The sequence below is a fragment of the Canis lupus genome, chromosome 15 (assembly GCF_048164855.1).
Source record: "Canis lupus baileyi chromosome 15, mCanLup2.hap1, whole genome shotgun sequence".
Classification (NCBI taxonomy): Eukaryota; Metazoa; Chordata; class Mammalia; order Carnivora; family Canidae; genus Canis; species Canis lupus.
In genome coordinates, this window is record NC_132852.1 from 53,272,160 (window position 1) to 53,292,475 (window position 20,316).

The 20,316-nt window shown below is 43.4% G+C and overlaps 1 protein-coding gene and 1 pseudogene across 8 annotated transcripts in view; one reads left to right on the plus strand and one right to left on the minus strand.

Moving 5' to 3' along the window:
* DENND2A (DENN domain containing 2A) overlaps nucleotides 1–20,316 on the minus strand; it is a 103,004-nt gene that overhangs the window by 47,745 nt on the left and 34,943 nt on the right. For 6 of the 8 annotated variants that reach the window (XM_072777437.1, XM_072777440.1, XM_072777438.1 and 3 more), the window contains 3 exons: nucleotides 11,971–12,098; nucleotides 11,026–11,147; nucleotides 374–574 (listed from right to left, as the gene is read on the minus strand). In XM_072777437.1, the coding sequence (XP_072633538.1) occupies nucleotides 374–574; nucleotides 11,026–11,147; nucleotides 11,971–12,098 (451 nt within the window). The remainder of the gene's footprint in view (nucleotides 1–373; nucleotides 575–11,025; nucleotides 11,148–11,970; nucleotides 12,099–20,316) is intronic. The other 2 variants (XM_072777439.1, XM_072777434.1) reach the window with 1 other exon arrangement.
* LOC140605230 (small ribosomal subunit protein eS27-like) lies at nucleotides 2,929–3,235 on the plus strand (annotated as a pseudogene).

Below are 20,316 nucleotides of genomic sequence, written 5' to 3' on the forward strand. Positions count from 1 at the left end.
ACTGCCTCTGCAGCTGGTGTTGACCAAAGTGTGACTCAGAGCATGATGAATACAGCTCTACTTTTTCAGGCTGTGAAGGAGGAGGAAGTGGCCTTTTGAGACCAGGCTTTGGAAACATGATCTGGGATCATGAGTATAGGCTCCTGAGAGTTTAGGCTGGGAGAGGAAATGGCTAAGGGGAAGGCTACAGGACCACAGTAATTATTATGACAAAAGCCCAGATAGCCCAGTCTGCTAGTTTCACGGCAGTGTCTACCTGGCCTGTGATGAAGCAGGTAGAAGAGAGTTGTTCTTTGCCCAGACTCCTCTGAAGCCTTTCTCAGTAGTGAAGGGCAAGTGTGTATCTGTACACAAAGCTTGTTGCAAGTCTTACCTTGGGTATCTTTTTCTTCTTCCTGCCATTCTGCGGGTCTCCAAGGTTAAAGAAAGTGTCATCAGGGCTGCTGGGGGTGGAGGGAGGGCTAATTTTGGAAGGCGACCCATATCCATCCCGACTCAGCTTCCTGGTGTCCAGCAGTTTGAAGTTCCTCCTCTCTGAATTTTGCCGGAAAATAGCAGGTTTGGCCAATGACTGCTGGGAAGGGAAAAGAGAAAAGAAGAGCAAATAAATACAACGGGCCTAACCGGGAGATAACTGGGGGTGCCAGTGATACAGACCACGAGATGGAGAGAAAGCTGGTCTCTCTTCCCAGGATATAATGAGTTTGTCTATGACAATGGATGCAAAGCCAATCCAGTCCCTCTTTTTAAATAAGTGAGAATTAGGGCAGCCCGGGTGGCTCAGTGGTTTAGCGCCGTCTTCAGCCCAGTGCCTGATCCTAGAGACCCAGGATCGAGTACCACGTCAGGCTCCCTGCATGGAGCCTGCTTCTCCCTCTGCCTGCGTCTCTGCCTCTCTCTGTGTCTCTCATAAGTAAATACATAAAATTTAAAAATAAATAAATAAGTGACAATTCACTGGCTCAATCCCTTACCTGTACAAATTGGGTATTCTGAGAACAAGACTCACTGTACTTCGAGGGAGGAGACCTAAGCCCAGCTTTGACCCTGCCCTTGATAAGGTGAGTGCCTCCTATACAAGGAGTTTCACTCCCTAAGGCTCAGAGTCTTATTTCTAAAAACGAGCCACTTTAATGTCAAAGGCAAAAAAAAAAAAAAAAAAAAAAAAAAAAACCCTGGCAAAACACAAAAGAACAAAAAAAGCCACAGAAAATCCTGCAACTTGGAGAATTTATTTTTCTAAAAATACTACAAATTAATGAAAAGACAAACGGGTAAAAATAAGCCTGGAAAACATTTTTTTTTAAAGATTTTATTTATTGGGACGCCTGGATGGCTCAGCAGTTAAGCTCTGCTTTCATGATCAGGGTGTGATCCTGGAGTTCAGGGATCCAGTCCCACACTGGGCTCCCTGAGGGGAGCCTGCTTCTCCCTCTGCCTATGTCTCTGCCTCTTTCTCTCTCTCTGTGTCTCTCATGAATAAATAAATAAAATCTTTGAAAAAAAAAAAAAGAGGGACTCAATCGCAGGACCCTGGGATCACAACCTGAGCCAAAGGCAGACAGACACTCAGCCACTGAGCTACCCAGGCACCCCAGGATTGGAAAATTTATAGGAAAAGAAATACAATGATGCTTAGATATAGAAAAGATTCTTAGTTTCATTCATAAAATTAAAATTCATAGAGACATTTTTCACTAAAGATTAGCAAAGGTAAATCTGATAACTCACTGGATTGGTGAAAGTGAGGGAAATAGTCCCTTTCACACTTTCATAAAATTTTGGTGGGACTGGAAATTGGTACAGTTCTATGGAGGGCAATCAAGCAGTGTCAACAAAATTACAAATGCATATACCCTTTCACTCTGCAATTCTACCTGTGGGAATGGGACCTACTGATACATACTTGTGTAAAGTTACATTGTATGAGGCAAGCTACATTGTGTAAAGTAAACTGTACACTGTGAAAAAAAAATGGTTTGCAAACACAAAATACTGGAAACAATCTAGATGTCTATCAGCAGATGCTGGTCAAGTAAGTTATGGTCCTCCACATCGTGAACTACAAGGCAGGTGTAGGGATCCCTGGGTGGTGCAGAGGTTTGGCACCTGCCTTTGGCCCAGGGCGCCATCCTGGAGACCCGGGATTGAATCCCACGTCGGGCTCCCGGTGCATGGAGCCTGCTTCTCCCTCTGCCTGTGTCTCTGCCTCTCTCTCTTTCTCTCTCTATGACTATCATAAATAAATAAAAATTAAAAAAAAACAACAACAAGGCAGGTGTAAAAAATCTGAATGTACTGATACAGAAGGTTCTGACAGATGCATATCATTAGGCATAACAAGCAAGGTGTAGGAGAGCCAGCATACCATGCTGATATTTGTGTGTGTTTTCAGGAGCTATCCTACTGGTGTATGCATAGAATAGTTCTGAAGGATACATAAACTAACAGTGGTTGTTCTGCAGGACAGAAATGGAAGGTCAGGGGCGAGAGGAAGATTTTTCACTGTATATCTTTCATACTCCTTAAATTTTGAACCATATGAATATATTAACATGGAAATAAAAAATAGATAAAATTTTAAAATTTCTGGACTATCCATTTCCTTAAAGAACTTCCAGGATGCACACTGTATGATACTATAATTATAACTGCAAAGTCTCTTTTTAAAAATGAATTAATGAATTATATGGGGAAAAGGTATTTAAGCACCGGGCAAAATACCAGATACACAACAGCCATTCAATATATGTTTTTCTCTTATGACATGGACATTTTTTCATACTTTAATATGCTAACTGCTTTTTTATTATACTATTTATGTTCTTTGCCTTCTTTTGGGATCCCAGTGTTTTTCTTTTTAATGTGGATGAGCTTTAAGCTATGAACTATATGCCTTTCTGGTAGTGATGACCTTCCCACAAGAACATGCCCCTCGTGAAGGACCTCTTGTACCTGTCCCCAGAAGAGAAGAGGAGGAAATACAAGAAGAAGCACCTGGTGCAGAGCCCCAACTCCTACTTCATGGATGTGAATGAAGTGCCTGGGATGCTACTAAATCACCACCACCTTCAGCCACGCACAGACCGTAGTTCTGTGTGTCGCCCACACCACAGTCCTCTGCCAGCCCATGGGAGGAAAAGCAAGGCTTACAGAAGGATGCTCTTTCAGGCGGAAGCAGCACTAAAAGCTCCCTGAATCAAGAAGAGTGGGACGCTATCCCAATAAACAGATTTTGGATTAAAAAAAACAAAACAAAACTATGAACTATTTGTCAATTTTGCTGCAAGTGTTTTGGGTTTTTTGTGGGGGGTTATGTGAAATTTTTATATGTGAAATCTGTTCAACTTTTCCTTTGTGACTGATTTAATCTTGTCTCTCTTAGCCTAGAAAATCTGTATCTTAAAAAAAAAAAAAAGAAAAAAAAAAGAAAATCTGTATCTTTTTAGACATTTAATATGTATTTAATTTCATTTTCTTTTGGATTTTCTTAGTTTATTTTAAACTTATTTTATTCATTAATCCATCAATAATTTATTTTATTGCTTGTAGTCTAAACTGATTTTTTTCTCCAAGCTAAGTTAACCCTATTCCATTTAATAAACAAGGCTTTCTTTTGTTATCATTTTTAAAAAAATATTATTTATTTGAGAGAGAAAGAAAGCACAAGCTGGGGTGGGGATGGGGAGGGGTAGAGGGAGAGGGAGAAAAGACTCCCTGCTAAGCAGGGAGACCTACATGGGGCTCCATCCCAGGACTCTGGGATCATGACCAGAGCCAAAGGCAGACACTTAATCAATAAAGCCTCCCAGGTGCCCCTTTTGCTATCAGTTTACAAGGCCACATTTACTATATCTTAAACTCTTATAGAACAGTCTTATTCTGTTCCATTGATTTCTCAATTCTTGTACAGTTCCAAATAGTATGTAACAATAATTCTAGAACCTTTTCTTTTTAAAGATTTCTGGGAATAAAGACTCCTAGCTTGGGCAGCCCTGGTGGTGCAGCGGTTTAGTGCCGCCTGAAGCCCGGGGTGTGATCCTGGAGACCCGGGATTGGGTCCCACGTCAGGCTCCCTACATGGAGCCCGCTTCTCCCTCTCCCTCTGCCTGTGTCTCTGCCTCTCTCTCTGTGTGTGTCTCTCATGAATAAATAAATAAAATTCTTAAAAATAAGTAAATAAATAAATAAATTAATTAATTAAATTAAAAAATAAAAGACTCCTAGCTTTCCTAAGTGGCCTGCTCTAATGTTTGTATCATGAGTCTATGGGGAGCAATCAATTGCTTGGCAACACAAGCCCTGAGTAGAAAAAGCCAGTATGGTTTGCTCACTGTGGGCATCTTAATAATTAAACTAGCACAAAGAAGAAGTATAATAACAAGCTTTCTTATAGACCAAGTTCCATCTGCAGTGAAATCCAAGGAAATGGCCCCAATTCTTTCACTGCATTAGAATCACGTATCAAATTGTTGGCAAAGGGCAACCCTGGTGGCTCAGCAGTTTAGCACTGGCTTCAGCCCAGAGTGTGATCCTGGGGACCCGGGATTGAGTCCCGTGTTGGGCTTCCTGCGTGGATCCTGCTTCTCCCTCTGCCTGTGCCTCTCTCTTTCTCTCTCTCTGTCTCTCGTGATTAAATAAATAAAATCTTAAAAAAACAAAACAAAACAAATTGTTGGCAAAAAGCAGGTATCTGTTTTCATTAGACTTTTAGGTTGTGATAGTATTTGTTCAAAGATTTGACCTCTGAAAAGGTCTGAGAAGAAAGACAACAGAAAGATATCAAAACATGGCATGTAGCTCTCTAAAGGGTATCAAGAGACCTGGTGGAGCCTATGTGGGCTGCATCCCCCAGTGGTGACACTGCCAGAAAAAGGGGCCCTGGTGTGCCCCCCTGAGCACCCAGAATCAGCCCCCAAATGTCCAAGGAGCTTTCATGAGGGGTAGGATTTCAGCTGCTACTTCATTGTTTACAGAGAACCTAGTGGGCTCTGGGGTATAGCATTCGTTCTCAGGTAGACAGCACACTCTCAGAAGAGGCACAGAAATGAGGAGGAGCAAATTCGACCAGAGAGTGCTCATGGCTCAGAATGAGTACAGCGGAACAGATGGAAGATATCATACACCAATGATGACATCAAAGTGTCTGTGGAAGGCCTCTGAAAGTGAGGGTGTGAATCTTGGACTTAGCAAGGGGCAGCAAGCTTTTTCTTAAAGGACAAACTAAATATATTAGGCTTTGTCACAACTACTCAACTCCACCATTGCAGTGCAAAAGCACCATATGCAATATGTGCATGAATGAGCATGGCCATTTTCCAGAAACACATTATTTACAAAACCAGTCAACCAGTGGTAGCTGCCAAATCTGAACTATAGTATAAAAGGAAAGATACTGTAGAACCCAAGGGATGACTGTCAGGTTGTGGCCCAGAGAAGATTGCAGGTTTTGATCAGAAAGCCTCACACCAACATGCCCTAATGATAATATGCCCATTCCCATTGTGTCTCTGTGGAGTAAACTTGGGGGAGGGGCCTAGCCCTGTTACAGAGGCACACAGACTCTCCAATCTTATAAATATTGGATTCACAGTGGATCCAGCAAAAGATCCGTGGTGTCCAAGAAAGAAAAGCAGACAAGAACTCTGTTGAAACTCCATGGGTTATTTTGGGGAATTGAGTGATGGGCCCTGGCCAGGGGGCTTCCTGGTGGGGAGGAGGGGGAAACTATGTACCTCCCTAGAGGGAGCTGACCTGGACTTAAGCCAGGGTTCACTCACCCTTCTGCCTGCAAATGGTGGCTGATGGCTTAACTCCTTCCTGCCCTCCATTGTCCCTGTCTTACTGCTTCAGGAAACAGTGGTGTAAGCAAACTATAAGGGTCCTTGGGGCAGCCCAGGTGGCTCAGCGGTTTAGCGCCACCTTCAGCCCAGGGCCTGATCCTGGAGATGGGGGATCAAGTCCCACATTGGGCTCCCTGCATGGAGCCTGCTTCTCCCTCTGCCTGTGTCTCTGCTTCTCTGTGTGTGTGTCTCTCATGAATAAATAAATAAAATCTTTAAAAAAATAAAAGGGTCCTTGATACAAAATATCCCAAAATATCTTTCTTACCTATCTCAACCTCATTCCTTCTCTCTTTAATAGAGACCTCCTCCAAGGACTCAGGTGTCAGTCTTACAAACACACACATTTGTTCATATACACCCTCAGGTACATGTATTTCCATGAATACATGGATACTTCCTTAAATATACACACACAGAAATACATAGGAAGGCATATATGCACATTTCAACAATTAGGACATTATACTAATGTAAAGACAGACATTACATTTAAACAATGGAATGCCAGGCAGGCAATAAAAATTGTTTTTAGAAAGAAATTAACGATGTGGGAAAATGCTCAGGATAAATATAAAAGACCAGCAAAAGTATATATACATCATCCCAATTCTTTTTTTTTTAATTTTATTTATTTATTCACAAAAGACACACAGAGAGAGAGGCAGACACACGGGCAGAAGGAGAAGCAGGCTCCATGCAGGGAGCCTGATGTGGGACTCGATCCTGACACTCCAGGATCACACCCTGACAGATGCTCAATCGTTGAGCCACCCAGGCATCCCCATCCCAAGTCTTCTTTATGTACACACACATACACACACACATATGCACACTAACAATTATAGAAAAAAAGATCCTTAACTATGGATGAGTTTTATATTCATTACACTTTTCAGTATTTAAACATTTTTTTGTGGGGTATCTGGGTGGCTTAGTCAGTTAAGCATTTGCCTTTGGCTCAGGTCATGATCCCAGGGTGCTGGGATCAAGTCCCACATCAGGCTCCCTTCTCTGCGAGGAGTCTGCTTCTCTCTCTCCCTCTACCCCTCCTCCCCACCCGTGTGCTCTCTAATAAATAAATAAAATCTTTAAAAATAATAATAAATTTTTGTGATGAGATGAAGTTATTTTTTTTAAGATTTTATTTATTTATTCATGAGAGACACGCAGAGAGAGAGAGAGAGGCAGAGACATAGGTAGAGGGAGAAGCAGGCTCCATGCAGGGAGCCCAATGTGGGACTTGATCCCGGTACTCCAGAATCACATCCTGGGCCGAAGGCAGATGCTCAATCACTGAGCCACCCAGGCGTCCCGAAATTAAGTTATTTTTAAAAATAACTTTATACTTATTAAAAAAATAATAACTTTAAAGGCATCCCGGTGGGTGGCCCAGGTGGCTCAGCGGTTTAGTGCCGCCTTCAGCCCAGGGCCTGATCCTGGAGACCTGGCACCGAGTCCCACGCCAGGCTCACTGCATGGAGCCTGCCTCTCCCTCTGCCTGTGTCTCTGCCTCTCTCTCTCTCTCTCTGTGTCTCTCATGAGTAAGTAAATAAAATCTTTATTTTTTTATTTTTTAAAAAATATTTTAAACATTTTTTTAAAATTTTTATTTATTTATGATAGTCAGAGAGAGAGAGAGAGGCAGAGACACAGGCAGAGGGAGAAGCAGGCTCCATGCACCGAGAGCCCAATGTGGGACTTGATCCCGGGTCTCCAGGATCGCGCCCTGGGCCAAAGGCAGGCGCCAAACCGCTGCGCCACCCAGGGATCCCTAAATAAAATCTTTAAAAATAATAATAATAATAAAAAAAACAGACTCTAAGCCCAGGTCTTGATCTCAGTGTCTTGAGTTCAAACCCCACATTGAGCTCCACACTAGGCACGGAGCCTACTTGAAAAAAAAAAATTGTCCTATTAGCTTAGATTTCCTTTATTATAAAAATTAGTTCCTAGCACATTTACTGTGCTACTCTAGGTGTGGGAATGGTGGGTAACACATAGCAAGAAAAGAAAATGGTCCCTTCTCAGGAGCTTGCGTTGTGTTGAAAAAGCATCAGCACCTGCCCCAACTACACAATTGCTTCTTTCTGTCTGTCCAGCTGACCCTGACCTCTGTACTGGGACTGGGCACAATCTTATTAAATGAAAATCCCAAAAGATTTCATAGTACCTTTCAGAGGTTGACAGAGGAGAGTGCCACAGAGAGGCTGCTTCTGTAAGTTCTAAGGTCCCAGATGCAGCCCAGATGCGGCAGATGCTCCATGAATATCTGATGAGCTAAACAGAGGAAGTGGTGAAGTCTGCAGCTGTCCCCCAGGAGGGGGGCACCAACCAGACACCCAGATGTGGGAGAGCAGAGGAATGAGTATGGACATGGAGTCCTGCTGATGATTTGCAAAGGGCTGAAAGCAGCCTGCAAGTATTGGTGGCAATCAGACACATACACTGGGCAACTGGATTATCCTTCTGCAGGACAGCTGCATCTGGACTTCAAACTCTTGTTGACGTGATTACCTACTGTGTTTGGCTGTTCTGGTGACAGAGGACCTGGGTTTTCTCCAGGCTGGCAAAAAGGAGAAGAAAAGGGCTGTTAAGTCCTTATTTTCTGACATTTGGGAGGAGCACCCGGCTCTGACTGCACAGAGGCTTTGGGCAGATGTTGTTCACTGTTCCTAAGAGGTGAGCAGCACATTCCTGGCATGAAGAGGAGAGTAGGGGAGAGCCAGGTGGAACACAAAAGGACAGACCAAGTCGTGATAGCTTTTCTTCTGTTAAGCCAGGTTTATCCACTGTGGGAAATGCAAGATTTCCTGAATGTTGAAGGCTTCTATATCCAATGGAAATACATGTTAGGTGGATGCCTGGGTGGCTCAGTGGTTTTGAGCCTGCCTTCAGTCCAGCGTATGATCCCGGAGTCCTGGGATGGAGTCCCACATTGGGCTCCCTGCATGGAGCCTGCTTCTCCCTCTGCTTGTGTCTCTGCCTCTCTCTCTCTCTGTCTCTCATGAATGAATGAATAAAATTTAAAAAATAAAATAAAATAAAATAAAATACATGTCAGAGGCAAGTAGGAGCTGTCTACTTATTATCTGTTGTGCTGGATTATTCACGAGAATGCTCTCCCATAGGAAGAACAAAATAGCAGTTAACTGGCTTCGGCAAGGACAGTAATCAGTTTGGTTAGGTGAGATCCACCCTTAAGGATGGATTCTGCCTTTAACTCTCCTCAGGAAGACTGGTGGCAGAAAGACTCCCTGTGTGAGCACTGGGCACAAAAGACATGCCTCATGTGTAGACCCCCCACCCGTCTGCAAATGCTGTCCTTGTACGGGACCCAGAGAGGAAGATGGCTTTTTTCCTTAGGCTGGAAGTAGATCCTTGCAATGGATTTGCAGTGACACTCGCAGCCTAGATTTGGCCTTCCTTTACCTAATTTCTTGAACAACTACACATTGTACAACTACTTACAGGGGACACAAAGAGAATACTGAGGAGCTTGAGGAATTCATAATGCAGCCGGGAAGATGTTTTTAAGATACATTACACCACTTAAATCAGATTTCAAATCATCAAAATAAGGGATCTCATAATGCGATATACACAGTTTGGTATAAAATGAATACTTTAGCCCACTGAGTAAGAGGGGAAGAAGTTCCAGGGGTTGGAATGGCCTAGAAGCTTCCTGAAGCAGGAATGATTGATCTGGGCCTTAGAGGATGGGGAGAGAAAGGCAAGAACCAAGGGCAGATGTAGAAATGACCTAGCACAGGGCTGGGCAAAATACAACTTGGTCCACCATCTGTTTCTATATAGGGCATGACCTAAGAATAGTTCTTACATTTTTTATTTTTTTAAAGATTTTATTTATTTATTCATGAGAGACAGAGAGAGAGAGAGAGAGAGAGGCAGAGACAAAGGCAGAGGGAGAAGCAGGCTCCATGCAGGGAGCCCGATGTGGGACTTGATCCCAGGACCCTGGGATCATGCCCTGGGCCGAAGGCAGACGCTCAAACACTGAGCCACCCAGGCATCCCAGTTCTTATTTATTTTTTTTAAAAGATTTTATTTATTTATTCATCAGAGAGAGAGAGAGACAGAGACAGAGACAGAGACACAGGCAGAGGGAGAAGCCGGCTCCACACAGGGAGCCCGACGCGGGACTTGATCCAGGACTCCAGGATCATGCCCTGGGCCAAAGGCAGGCACTAAACCACTGAGCCACCCAGGGATCACCCCAGTTCTTACATTTTTAAATGGTCGGAAAATAAGTAGTATTTCATGCCATTTGAAAATTATTTAAAATTCAAATTTTGATGTTCATAATTAAAATTTTATTGATACAGTGCATATTCATTTGTTTGCATATTGTCTGTGGCTGCTCTACACTACAATGGCAGCACTGGGTAATTACAACAGAGATTCTGTATTTACTTTCTGGTCCTTTAGAGGAAACATTTGCCAATCCTGAGCCTTTAATATCAGAGGAGCAATTAATAGGCTTTTGCTGGAGGGAAGCTTTTGTATGTAGGAAATTAGGTAAGAATTGGTGCCCAGGGATCAATTATGAAGGATTATTTTAACGCCAAGCTAAGGAATAGGAATTCAGTCCTGTAGGCAATGTGTTGAAATGATCATGTACGTGAGTATGTTATATTATCTGTATGTACATAGTACAGAATTCCACAGTGTTGAAAGGAATATTCTGTAGAAAATGTCAAGTTTTCTACCTTGACCTCTCAAGACAACTCCACAGATGTATCCATTTTCTGATGCTCATATGATCTTGCATATATGTATATTTATCTATTTAAAACCCCACAAATGGTAGCACGCTATAAAAGTACTGTTTCTGCACCAGAACATTCAGTCTCGTATTTCAGAGTTTGCTTTACGGCAGGACATTCTTCTTTACAGTTGTATAATATGGGCATACTATCTTATTTACCCAATTTGGGGAGAATTTTGACCCAGAAGCTAAAATAGTATTTTAGAATGTTTGGTCGAGCAGAGGGGTTCCAGGAAAACTAGAAACAGGAGAGCAGGCAGGCAGCTAATATGCACATCCAGGAGCCCAGCAGCAAGGTGACCTGGCATCCCTGGATAACTCAGAACTCCAGGCTGCTCAGGGCCATAGCATTGGGTACTCCTTGCCCCACACTGCTCTCCTGGGGACTCATACCTTGGAGGGTGTGTCAGGAATGGAAGAAGTAGGAGAAGCAGGAAAGTTCAAAACACATTTCTTCCCCAGGCAGCGACCATGTAACTCAACATCCTCATAAGGGTTTTCCTTCATTGGCGGATCTGTGATCAAAAGCAACAAATCAGGAACAGAACATTAAGGAGTTTTCCTCCTCAGATATCTACCCAATATCTTAAGTCTCTCCTTGTGGGGACGTCTGATGTCTTGGTATCCATTCACTCCCTTCCTCTTGGACCCTGATTGTCACAGGGGAAACTTGCCATGTCCTCATTCTTAGGTGCAGACTCATTCTTAGGTGTAGATTCCATTCTGAGTCACCAAGGTTTAGCTCCATTTTAGAATTTAAAAGAATTAAGGCCAAAGGTTTTTTTTTTTTTTCATAGTGGACATTCGTTTTCATCTGAATTTTGATGCCCTGTTACTGCTCACTTCCACAGATGGAGGAAGAGGGTAGTGGCCTGAGTTTTCTTTCATTTGGTAATCCTACAGTTTACTGGGCAAAATACATTACATTTCATTTTCTCTGATCCTCTACCCTACCAGGTAGTTGTCATCTTTATCATATGGATGAGAGAACTGAAGTTCAGAGAAGTTGAGTCCCCAGCTCACTGTCATACAGCTAATCTAGCAGAGCCGAGGTTCAATCATGGCTACTGAGACTCCAGTCTCCGATGTGTCCCACCATCATGCTGCCTCTGTGGCCTTTCATCACCAGCCTTTCCACTCCCCTTCCAGCTCCAGGCTCTCATACATCCCTCCATGGGTCACTCTCCCACACGCCTACCGGCTCCCACATTCATCTGAGTACACATATTTCTTCGAGACTGTGTGTGCATGTATGTGTGCGTTTCAAGCCCTCAGCCCCATCTCTCTCTCCCCTTTCACACAAAGTCATCCCCATTCACAGGCATGTGGGCCTCTTACCTACAATGTCTTCATAGACATTCTCCTCTGATAAAGTGCGTGTGAGCCCCAACTTAGTCTGTGCATACCAGTCCACCCTGCTGTTCTCAGAGGAAGACTGCAACAAGTCTTCAAACTCATAGGACTTTCTGGTTTGTACAAGATGGGAGAAAAACAAACAAGAACTTGAATCAAATTAGGCTGGTCCAGAGATTATACACCAATTTTATTCCTACAAAAATTCCTATTACTGAAATCAACTCTGTTTCTTTTAAGAAGGTATGAAAAACCCTAAATAAGAGGTACAGCTTCTATGTGAGAGAATGTTTACGCTGCTACGCTGAGTAAAGTACAATCCCAACTTTGAAAGCAAATATATACATAGAAAAGAAAAAGAAGGAAAGCAAATGAAATATACTATCTCAGGACTGACGAATGGCTTGTGACTTCTCTTCACTTTTACTTTTCTGGACTTTTTAAATATTCTGCCATGTTTATAGAGCACAAACTCATGATCAGAAAGGAGTGGCAATGTCCAGTTCAGAGCAGACCAGAGAGGCCTGGGCACCTCCCCACTTCTCTCATTTGAGTGGTTATTATCAGAATGAAACCCAGAGGCCAGCTGAGACATCCTATCCCACCCTGCCCCTCAGAGATCTGTGCAAATGTGGCTGGGTCTCTGTCTGTGGCCCAGCTCACTCTGTGTTATTGCCCCACCTACATTCACAGGGGCAGTCCCTGGCCTGCTGGTGCTGACCTAAATGCAAAGTTCAGCCCCTGCTCTTGCTCTCTCTCTCTCTCTCTCTCTCTCACACACACACACACACACACACACACAGCTGCTCACCTTGAGTTTCTATGACTTCTGTAGCTTTACTGAACATTTGGGAGGTCCTGAAGGAGGTAGACCATATTGTGAAATATACAAAACCTCAGCCATGTTACCGGTTCAGTCTACCTCCTCTTTTTTCTCTTCTCTCCCTATCCTTCTCCAAAGTAACCCACAACTTCCCCGAGTTGGAGCAGAACAGCACTGCCCACTCAGGCTCTGGAGGCTCATCTTCTACTTCCAGCAGACTCGTCATTAATTTGTGTTGAACACACTCGGGCCTTCCTTGAATGGAATTTAGGTGAACATGTAGTCTCATCACTCATCAGGGCACATCCCCCAGCTGGCCATGACTGGGTCCTAGACCTTCACTTCTCCTGGTATAGGACAGTCACAACCCTCCCACGGCTCAGGAGTCATGGCTCTTCTCTCTTACTCTGGGCACACATGTCTAGCCCAGTGTCCTACACATGCTTAATGGTAAACTTCAGCTGACTACTTAGAAATGTATCATGTCTTCACTTCTTTACCCACAATTCCAATCTCTCTGGCCCCTGGGGATTATTATTTTTTTTTTATTTTTAAAAGATTTTATTTATTTATTCATGAGACACAGAGAGAGTGAGGCAGAGACACAGGAAGAGGGAGAAGCAGGCTCCAAGCAGGGAGCCCAATGTGGGACTCAATCCCTGGGTCTCTAGGATCACACCCTGGCTGAAGGCTGCACTAAACCGCTGAGCCACCTGGGCTGCCCTGGCCCCTGGGGATTAAACAAACTTGCATACAGATCCCAGATCCTTCATTCACAAGCCTTTTAATCTCAGACAAACCACTTAACTGGGCTGAAACTCACTGTCTTGATTTGAAAAACAGTAATTATCTCTTAAGATTGTCCAAAGAATAGAAAAGAGAACGTTTGTAAAGTCCTTAGCACCTAACCAACACGCAACAAATGTTAGCTATTACTATTACCACTGTAGTGCTAGTGATTATTTATGTAGCAAATGTTTTATGTTGAACATTTACTGGGAAGAAGCACTGTACCCAGGGTTCAATAAATAAGGAGTGACTAAAACAGTGCCCTCCAAGAGCTTATGTTCCAGGGAGGAAGAGAGATGTTCAACCAGCGCATGCACAAATAAACAGAATAATAAACTGTGTTAAGAAGCTCAATGATGGGGCAGCCCGGGTGGCTCAGGCTCAGCGGTTTAGTGCTGCCTTCAGCCCAGGGCGTGATCCTGGAATCCCGGGATGGAGTCCCACATCGGGCTCCCTGCATGGAGCCTGCTTCTTCCTCTGCCTGTGTCTCTGCCTCTCTCTCTCTCTCTCTCTCTCTCTCTCTCTCTGATCTCTCATGAATAAAACCTTTAAAAAATAAAAAGAAAAGAAACTCAATGATGGAAAAGAATGGGGCTACAAGTAAGACTATCAAGGAGGTTGGGGATGCATCAGGGAAGACCACGCTGACAAAGCCACTCATTAAAGCTGAGACCTGGAGGATAGAAAAAAACGTCAGCCTGGGAAACAGTGTTCCAAGAAGAGGAAAGGGCACCTGTGAAGGTCCTGTGTCCACAGGGAACTTGGTGCATTTGTAGAGAGAACATACAGACATTCAACAAGGCTGTGCTGCAGGGATAAGGTAGTGAGTGCTGTATGAGGAGACGGCAGAGCCAGGCAGGGGCCATTTGCCGCTTTCTAAGCTTTGGGAATTTCTTGCATTTTATTTATTCATTTATTTTGAAAGATTTTTTATTTGTTTATTAGACACACACACACACACACACACACACAGAGAGAGAGAGAGAGAGAGAGAGAAACAGGCAGAGGGAGAAGCAGGCTCCATGCAGGGAGCCCGACGTGGGACTCGATCCCAGGTCTCCAGGATCACGCCCTGGGTGGAAGGCAGCGCTAAACCGCTAAGCCACCAGGGCTGCCCACATTTTATTTATTTAAAAAAAATTTTTTTAAGTGGGCTCCATGCCCAGGGTGGAGCCCAATGCAGGCCTCAAACTCATAATCTAAAGACCAAGACCTGAGCTGAGACCAAGAGTCAGAAGCTCAACTGATCAATGACTGAGCTACCCAGGAGCCCCTGGGGATTTCTTGCATTTTAAATCTTTCCCTCTAGTCAAGCCTCTTTCCCCCTTTAAACATGCATGGGTTTCCTCTAGAAATTTTCATTGAAAGAAAAGACCGCTGTGGTTCTGTGATTTGTCACCTTCTTTGCCAACAATTTTAAACTGGCATGGGTTGGTGGGCTGGGCAGAGGAGGGAACAGCTGGCGCAGTCTGACTACTCCTTTACTAGAGCTCACTGGTTTTATTTCCCTTTATCTTCCCACCCTGGCACCTGCTTACATCCCTTTTCTGAAACTGCTCCCTGAAGGTCACCAGTTAGTTTCCTGTAAACCCTAACTACTTCCTGGGGCCTTTCTTTACACGAGGCCACTTGGTTTCCACAGCATCAGGGAGCAGTGCTCAAGGTGCAATCTGTGGGCCAGGGCTGGTGTGCCAGTGAGATAGGTATAGAAATTGAGAATAACTGTGTGGAGGTTCCTCAAAGAGTTAAAAATAGATCTGCCCTACGACCCAGCAATTGCACTGTTGGGGATTTACCCCAAAGATTCAGATGCAATGAAACGCCGGGACACCTGCACCCCGATGTTTCTAGCAGCAATGTCCACAATAGCCAAACTGTGGAAGGAGCCTCGGTGTCCATCGAAAGATGAATGGATAAAGAAGATGTGGTTTATGTGTACAATGGAATATTCCTCAGCCATTAGAAATGACAAATACCCACCATTTGCTTCAACGTGGATGGAACTGGAGGGTATTATGCTGAGTGAAGTAAGTCAATCGGAGAAGGACAAACAGTGTATGTTCTCATTCATTTGGGGAATATAAATAATAGTGAAAGGGAATACAAGGGAAGGGAGAAGAAATGTGTGGGAAATATCAGAAAGGGAGACAGAACATAAAGACTCCTAACTCTGGGAAACGAACTAGGGATGGTGGAAGGGGAGGAGGGCGGGGGGTGGGGGTGAGTGGGTGACGGGCACTGAGGGAGACACTTGACGGGATGAGCACTGGGTGTTATTCTGTATGTTGGTAAATTGAACACCAATAAAAAATTAATTTATTAAAATAAAAAAAAGAAAAAAAGAAATTGAGAATACGTGTTTAGAAACTTTCTAAAAATTTCTTTTTTTAAAAAATATTTTATTTATTTATTCATGAGAGACACAGAGAGATACAGAGAGAGAGACAGAGACACAGGCAGAGGGAGAAGCAGGCTCCATGCAGGGAGCCCGACGTGGGACTCGATCCTGGGTCTCCAGGATCACGCCCTGGGCTGAAGGCGGCGCTAAACCGCTGAGTCACTCGGGCTGTGCTCTCTCTCTCTCTTTTTTTTTTTTTTAAAGCAATCTCTATACTCAACATGGGGCTTGAACTCACCACCCCAAGATCAAGAGTCGCATGCTCTACAGACTGAATCAGCCAGCTGTCCCTGTGTAGGGAAACTTTTAAAGCAATTTGGCAGAATAATTTTTTTTTTTTTCCGAATAAATTTTTAAAAGACAACCGAAGCTTGTAGAATGCTGTCTTTTTCATGTCATTTCTCTAGCCATTCTTTTCTATTGTATTTTACGGAAGTATTAGTTCAGCAAAGGATTGCAAACACAGGCACGCAGGTCCCCACCAGGGTTTGAGGAACTGAGTGCAAGGCTGCCTGCCTGCTACTTCCCCTCTCAGACAACTTCCTGTGCCTTCACTGGTAGCCTTCTTCCTGGTCTTCTCCCTCTAGCTGGGCTGTAGGCGTTTCCCAAGGTTTTTATTTTTATTTTATTTTATTTTATTTTATTTTATTTTATTTTATTTTATTTTATTTTTTTGGTTTTTCTTTTTTAGATTCTAAACTTCCTATTTCTGGGGGATCCCTGGGACCTAGCTACCACTTAAAACACCACTCAGATAGGCTAGAAACTGTAAAAACCATCCTCTAATTTCCTCATCCACCTTGAGCTGCCACAGACTCTCTTCTTACCTCCATCCCCAGTGACCACACGCAGCTCTTTCCCATGTCCCACCACACCCTCAGGAAGGGCATTCATGCCACCAGGTGATCAGAATAGGGGGCCAAGAGGGAGAATGCTTATGTTAGCTCAGCTCACACTCTTATTGGTGACCCCCCTCCTTTGATTGCTACTCCTACTCAGGGGTTTCTGCTTATCTCTATCCTGAATCACAAACAGAAATGCCAGAAGAAAAACTATCTCTATCCACAATTATGTCTAACATCTAACCATTTCCACTTCCAATGGGAAAGAAGACATGATAGTCACTGCTGTATTGTAGAATAACAACTGTCCTCTATTCTCAGCTCTTTGTTTTCTAATGCAACCACCATTAAAATAAATGAACTTACAAAATTAAAATTTTCTAATGCTTTCAGGTATCTTTTGCTCTAAGTCTCTAAGGCATTCCTGCCTGATGTGGGACTCGATCCCAGGAGTCTGGGATCACATCCTGAGCCAAAGGCAGATGCTCAACCACTGAGTTACCCAGTAGTCCCTGGACACAAAAATCTTAAATTAATCTAACAATTTTCCCCTTTGAAGATTTTAAGCACTCGAGTTTTTTTTTTTTTTTAATATTTATTTATCTGAGAGAGAGAGAGGAAGGGAGGGGCAGAAGGAGAGAGAGAGAGAGGGAGAGAATCTCAAGCAACTTCCTGCTGAGCATAGAGCCCCACACAGGGCTCAATCCCATGACCCTGAGATCATGACCTGAGCTGAAACCAAGATTAGGACATTTAACTGACTGAGTCACCCAGGCGCCCCCTAAACACTCTGTTTTTAGACATGGCAGTTAGAGTCGCCTCACATCACGTTGACTGGGACAGACTCATAATGACAGGGACAGACTGCAGCGTGGCTGGTAAGTTAACCTAGCCACTAAGTGGGTAATAGCGGAGGGTTGCTGTCTGGCCAGATGACTCTGGGGATCCCTGTCAGTCCTACAGAAGATAGAAATTATTGAATCAATAATAGCAGGCATGTGATTTGGCAGCTATATAATGACCAAGATTTCACATTCTCCAAAAGTTGCAAGTTGTACGCTAAAGCTCCAAGAAAAGGCTGAATCCATACAATGCCAAAATAATCAGTTGAAAAGCTGAAATTCTGGTCAACATTGTTATTTGGTTTCATAAAGATATAAAAACTGTCATAGGATCAACTTAAACTAAAATTAAAAATCTGCATTCCAGTTCAAACATTTGGGGCATATAGATACATGGGAATTCAGGACACTGCTTACACTTACAAAGTTGCAACTTTCCTTGTTAAATATTGGCCTTAAGGCATTCCTGCCAGAGTTATTCAATGCATGCCACAGAACATACACAACCAAGTGCTGCTGTAGGGACCTTATCTTTGGAATTTCCTGGCATTTAAGGGTTTCTCATTTCCCATTTTAGGATCGAAGGCACAAGTCCTTAAATTTAATTTCCTGGAGCTTTAGAGAAATGAAGAAAAGAGAAAGGGATGAAACGAGGAAGAGAAGAGAACACAGAAAAAGGGAAGAGAAGGAAAAGAGAAAGAAGACATTTTCTCAAACTGAAAATCTGAGTCCACTGGTTTGGCTCCTGCAGAAGTGGACTCATCGGCCTATGAAAATAAGCTGAATACGTTCTCTGAAGTGTGCAGCCTGGCCATGTAATTCTAAACCCTCCCAACCTCTAAATCCTTAATCATTTTCTTTCTTCAGCCTTGGCTTGGCTCTCCTGCCTCAGAGAGGGCGGTAAGTCTGCCAAATTCTGAGTTGAGCCTCTTCTTTTTGTTAAGAGATAGGAGCACAATAAAAAGTACACTTTATTATTTTTTTTAAGTAGAAAGTGAACATCTTGCCCTAATCACCCCCATTGTACTATTTTAAACAAAAGGAAAAATCCAAAGCCAAAATTCTTAAAATACAGCTGATGCAACCATATTCAAACCAGCCAAGAAAAATTTCATCTTTGGACTGAAAACTAAGTAACTTTAGCTGGTTTTAAAGAGAATGCTGGAAGACTGCAAAGAGCAGATGGTAGCTACGAGAGAAAAGATAATGGGAATAACTGTTCACCAGGTTAATCTGTCTGCCCAGCAATGACACAGGAAGGACTGATTTTCCAGAACCAACCCGCCCCTATGAGAGGGGCCTTCCTGGAAAAACAGTGCAGAAATGGCATGGAAGAACTGCCATCATGACACATGGGGGTCATGAGCAGAAAGGTCATCCCAGTACTTAGGCACCTAGGCTTTGGCACTGGTTTGGGAAAGGATTTAGAACTGCAGATGGATACAAGCTTTCTCAGAACATAATGAAGCCTCTAAATTCTTCCATAGACCCTACACACCACTGCTACCAAGGCCTGGTAAAGACAGTACAATAAAAGCCAAGTAAAGATCAGTCCCATTTCTGGAATATGGACACAGAAGTATTTTTTCCAAAAATTTTATTTATTTATTCATGAAAGACTCAGAGAGAGGCAGAGACACAGGCAGAGGGAGAAGCAGGCTCCATGCAGGGAGCCTGACGTGGGACTCGATCCCAGGACCCCAGGATCACATCCTGAGCCAAAGTCAAGACACTCAATTGCTGAGCCACCCAGGTGTCCCTGGACACAAAAATCTTTTTTTTTAAATTAACTATTTATTTATTTATTTTTAAAGATTTATTTATTTATGATAGACATAGAGAGAGAGAGAGAGAGGCAGAGACACAGGAGGAGGGAGAAGCAGGCTCCATGCAGGGAGCCTGACGCGGGACTCGATCCTGGGACTCCAGGATCACGCCCTGGGCCAAAGGCAGGCGCCAAACTGCTGAGCCACCCAGGGATCCCCTAGACACAAAAATCTTAAATAAAATATTAGCAAACAGAATTCTGCAGTATCTTAAAAGAGTAACAAACCAGGACCAAATGGGAGTTCATTCCCAAAATGTAAGAATGGGTTAATATTAGGATATAAAGTCATTATTCATAGCTCAAAAGATAGGAATGATACGATCATACAAGGCTTACTGAAGGGGATCCCTGGGTGGCTCAGTGGTTTAGCGCCTGCCTTTGGCCCAGGGTGTGATCCTGGAGTCCGGGGTCGAGTCCTTTATCGGGATCCCTGCATGGAGCCTGCTTCTCCCTCTGCCTGTGTCTCTGCCTCTCTCTCTCTCTCTCTCTCTCATGAATAAATAAAATCTTAAAAAAATAAAAAAAGCTTATTGAAAAGCAACTTCACAAAATCTAACATTCAATCCTAATTTTTATTTTTTTATTTATTTATTTTTTAAATTTTTAAAAAATTTTTATTTATGTATGATAGTCACACAGAGAGAGAGAGAGGCAGAAACATAGGCAGAGGGAGAAGCAGGCTCCATGCACCGGGAGCTCGACGTGGGATTCGATCCCAGGTCTCCAGGATCGCGCCCTGGGCCAAAGGCAGGCGCCAAACCGCTGTGCCACCCAGGGATCCCATCAATACTAATTTTTAAAACTCTTAG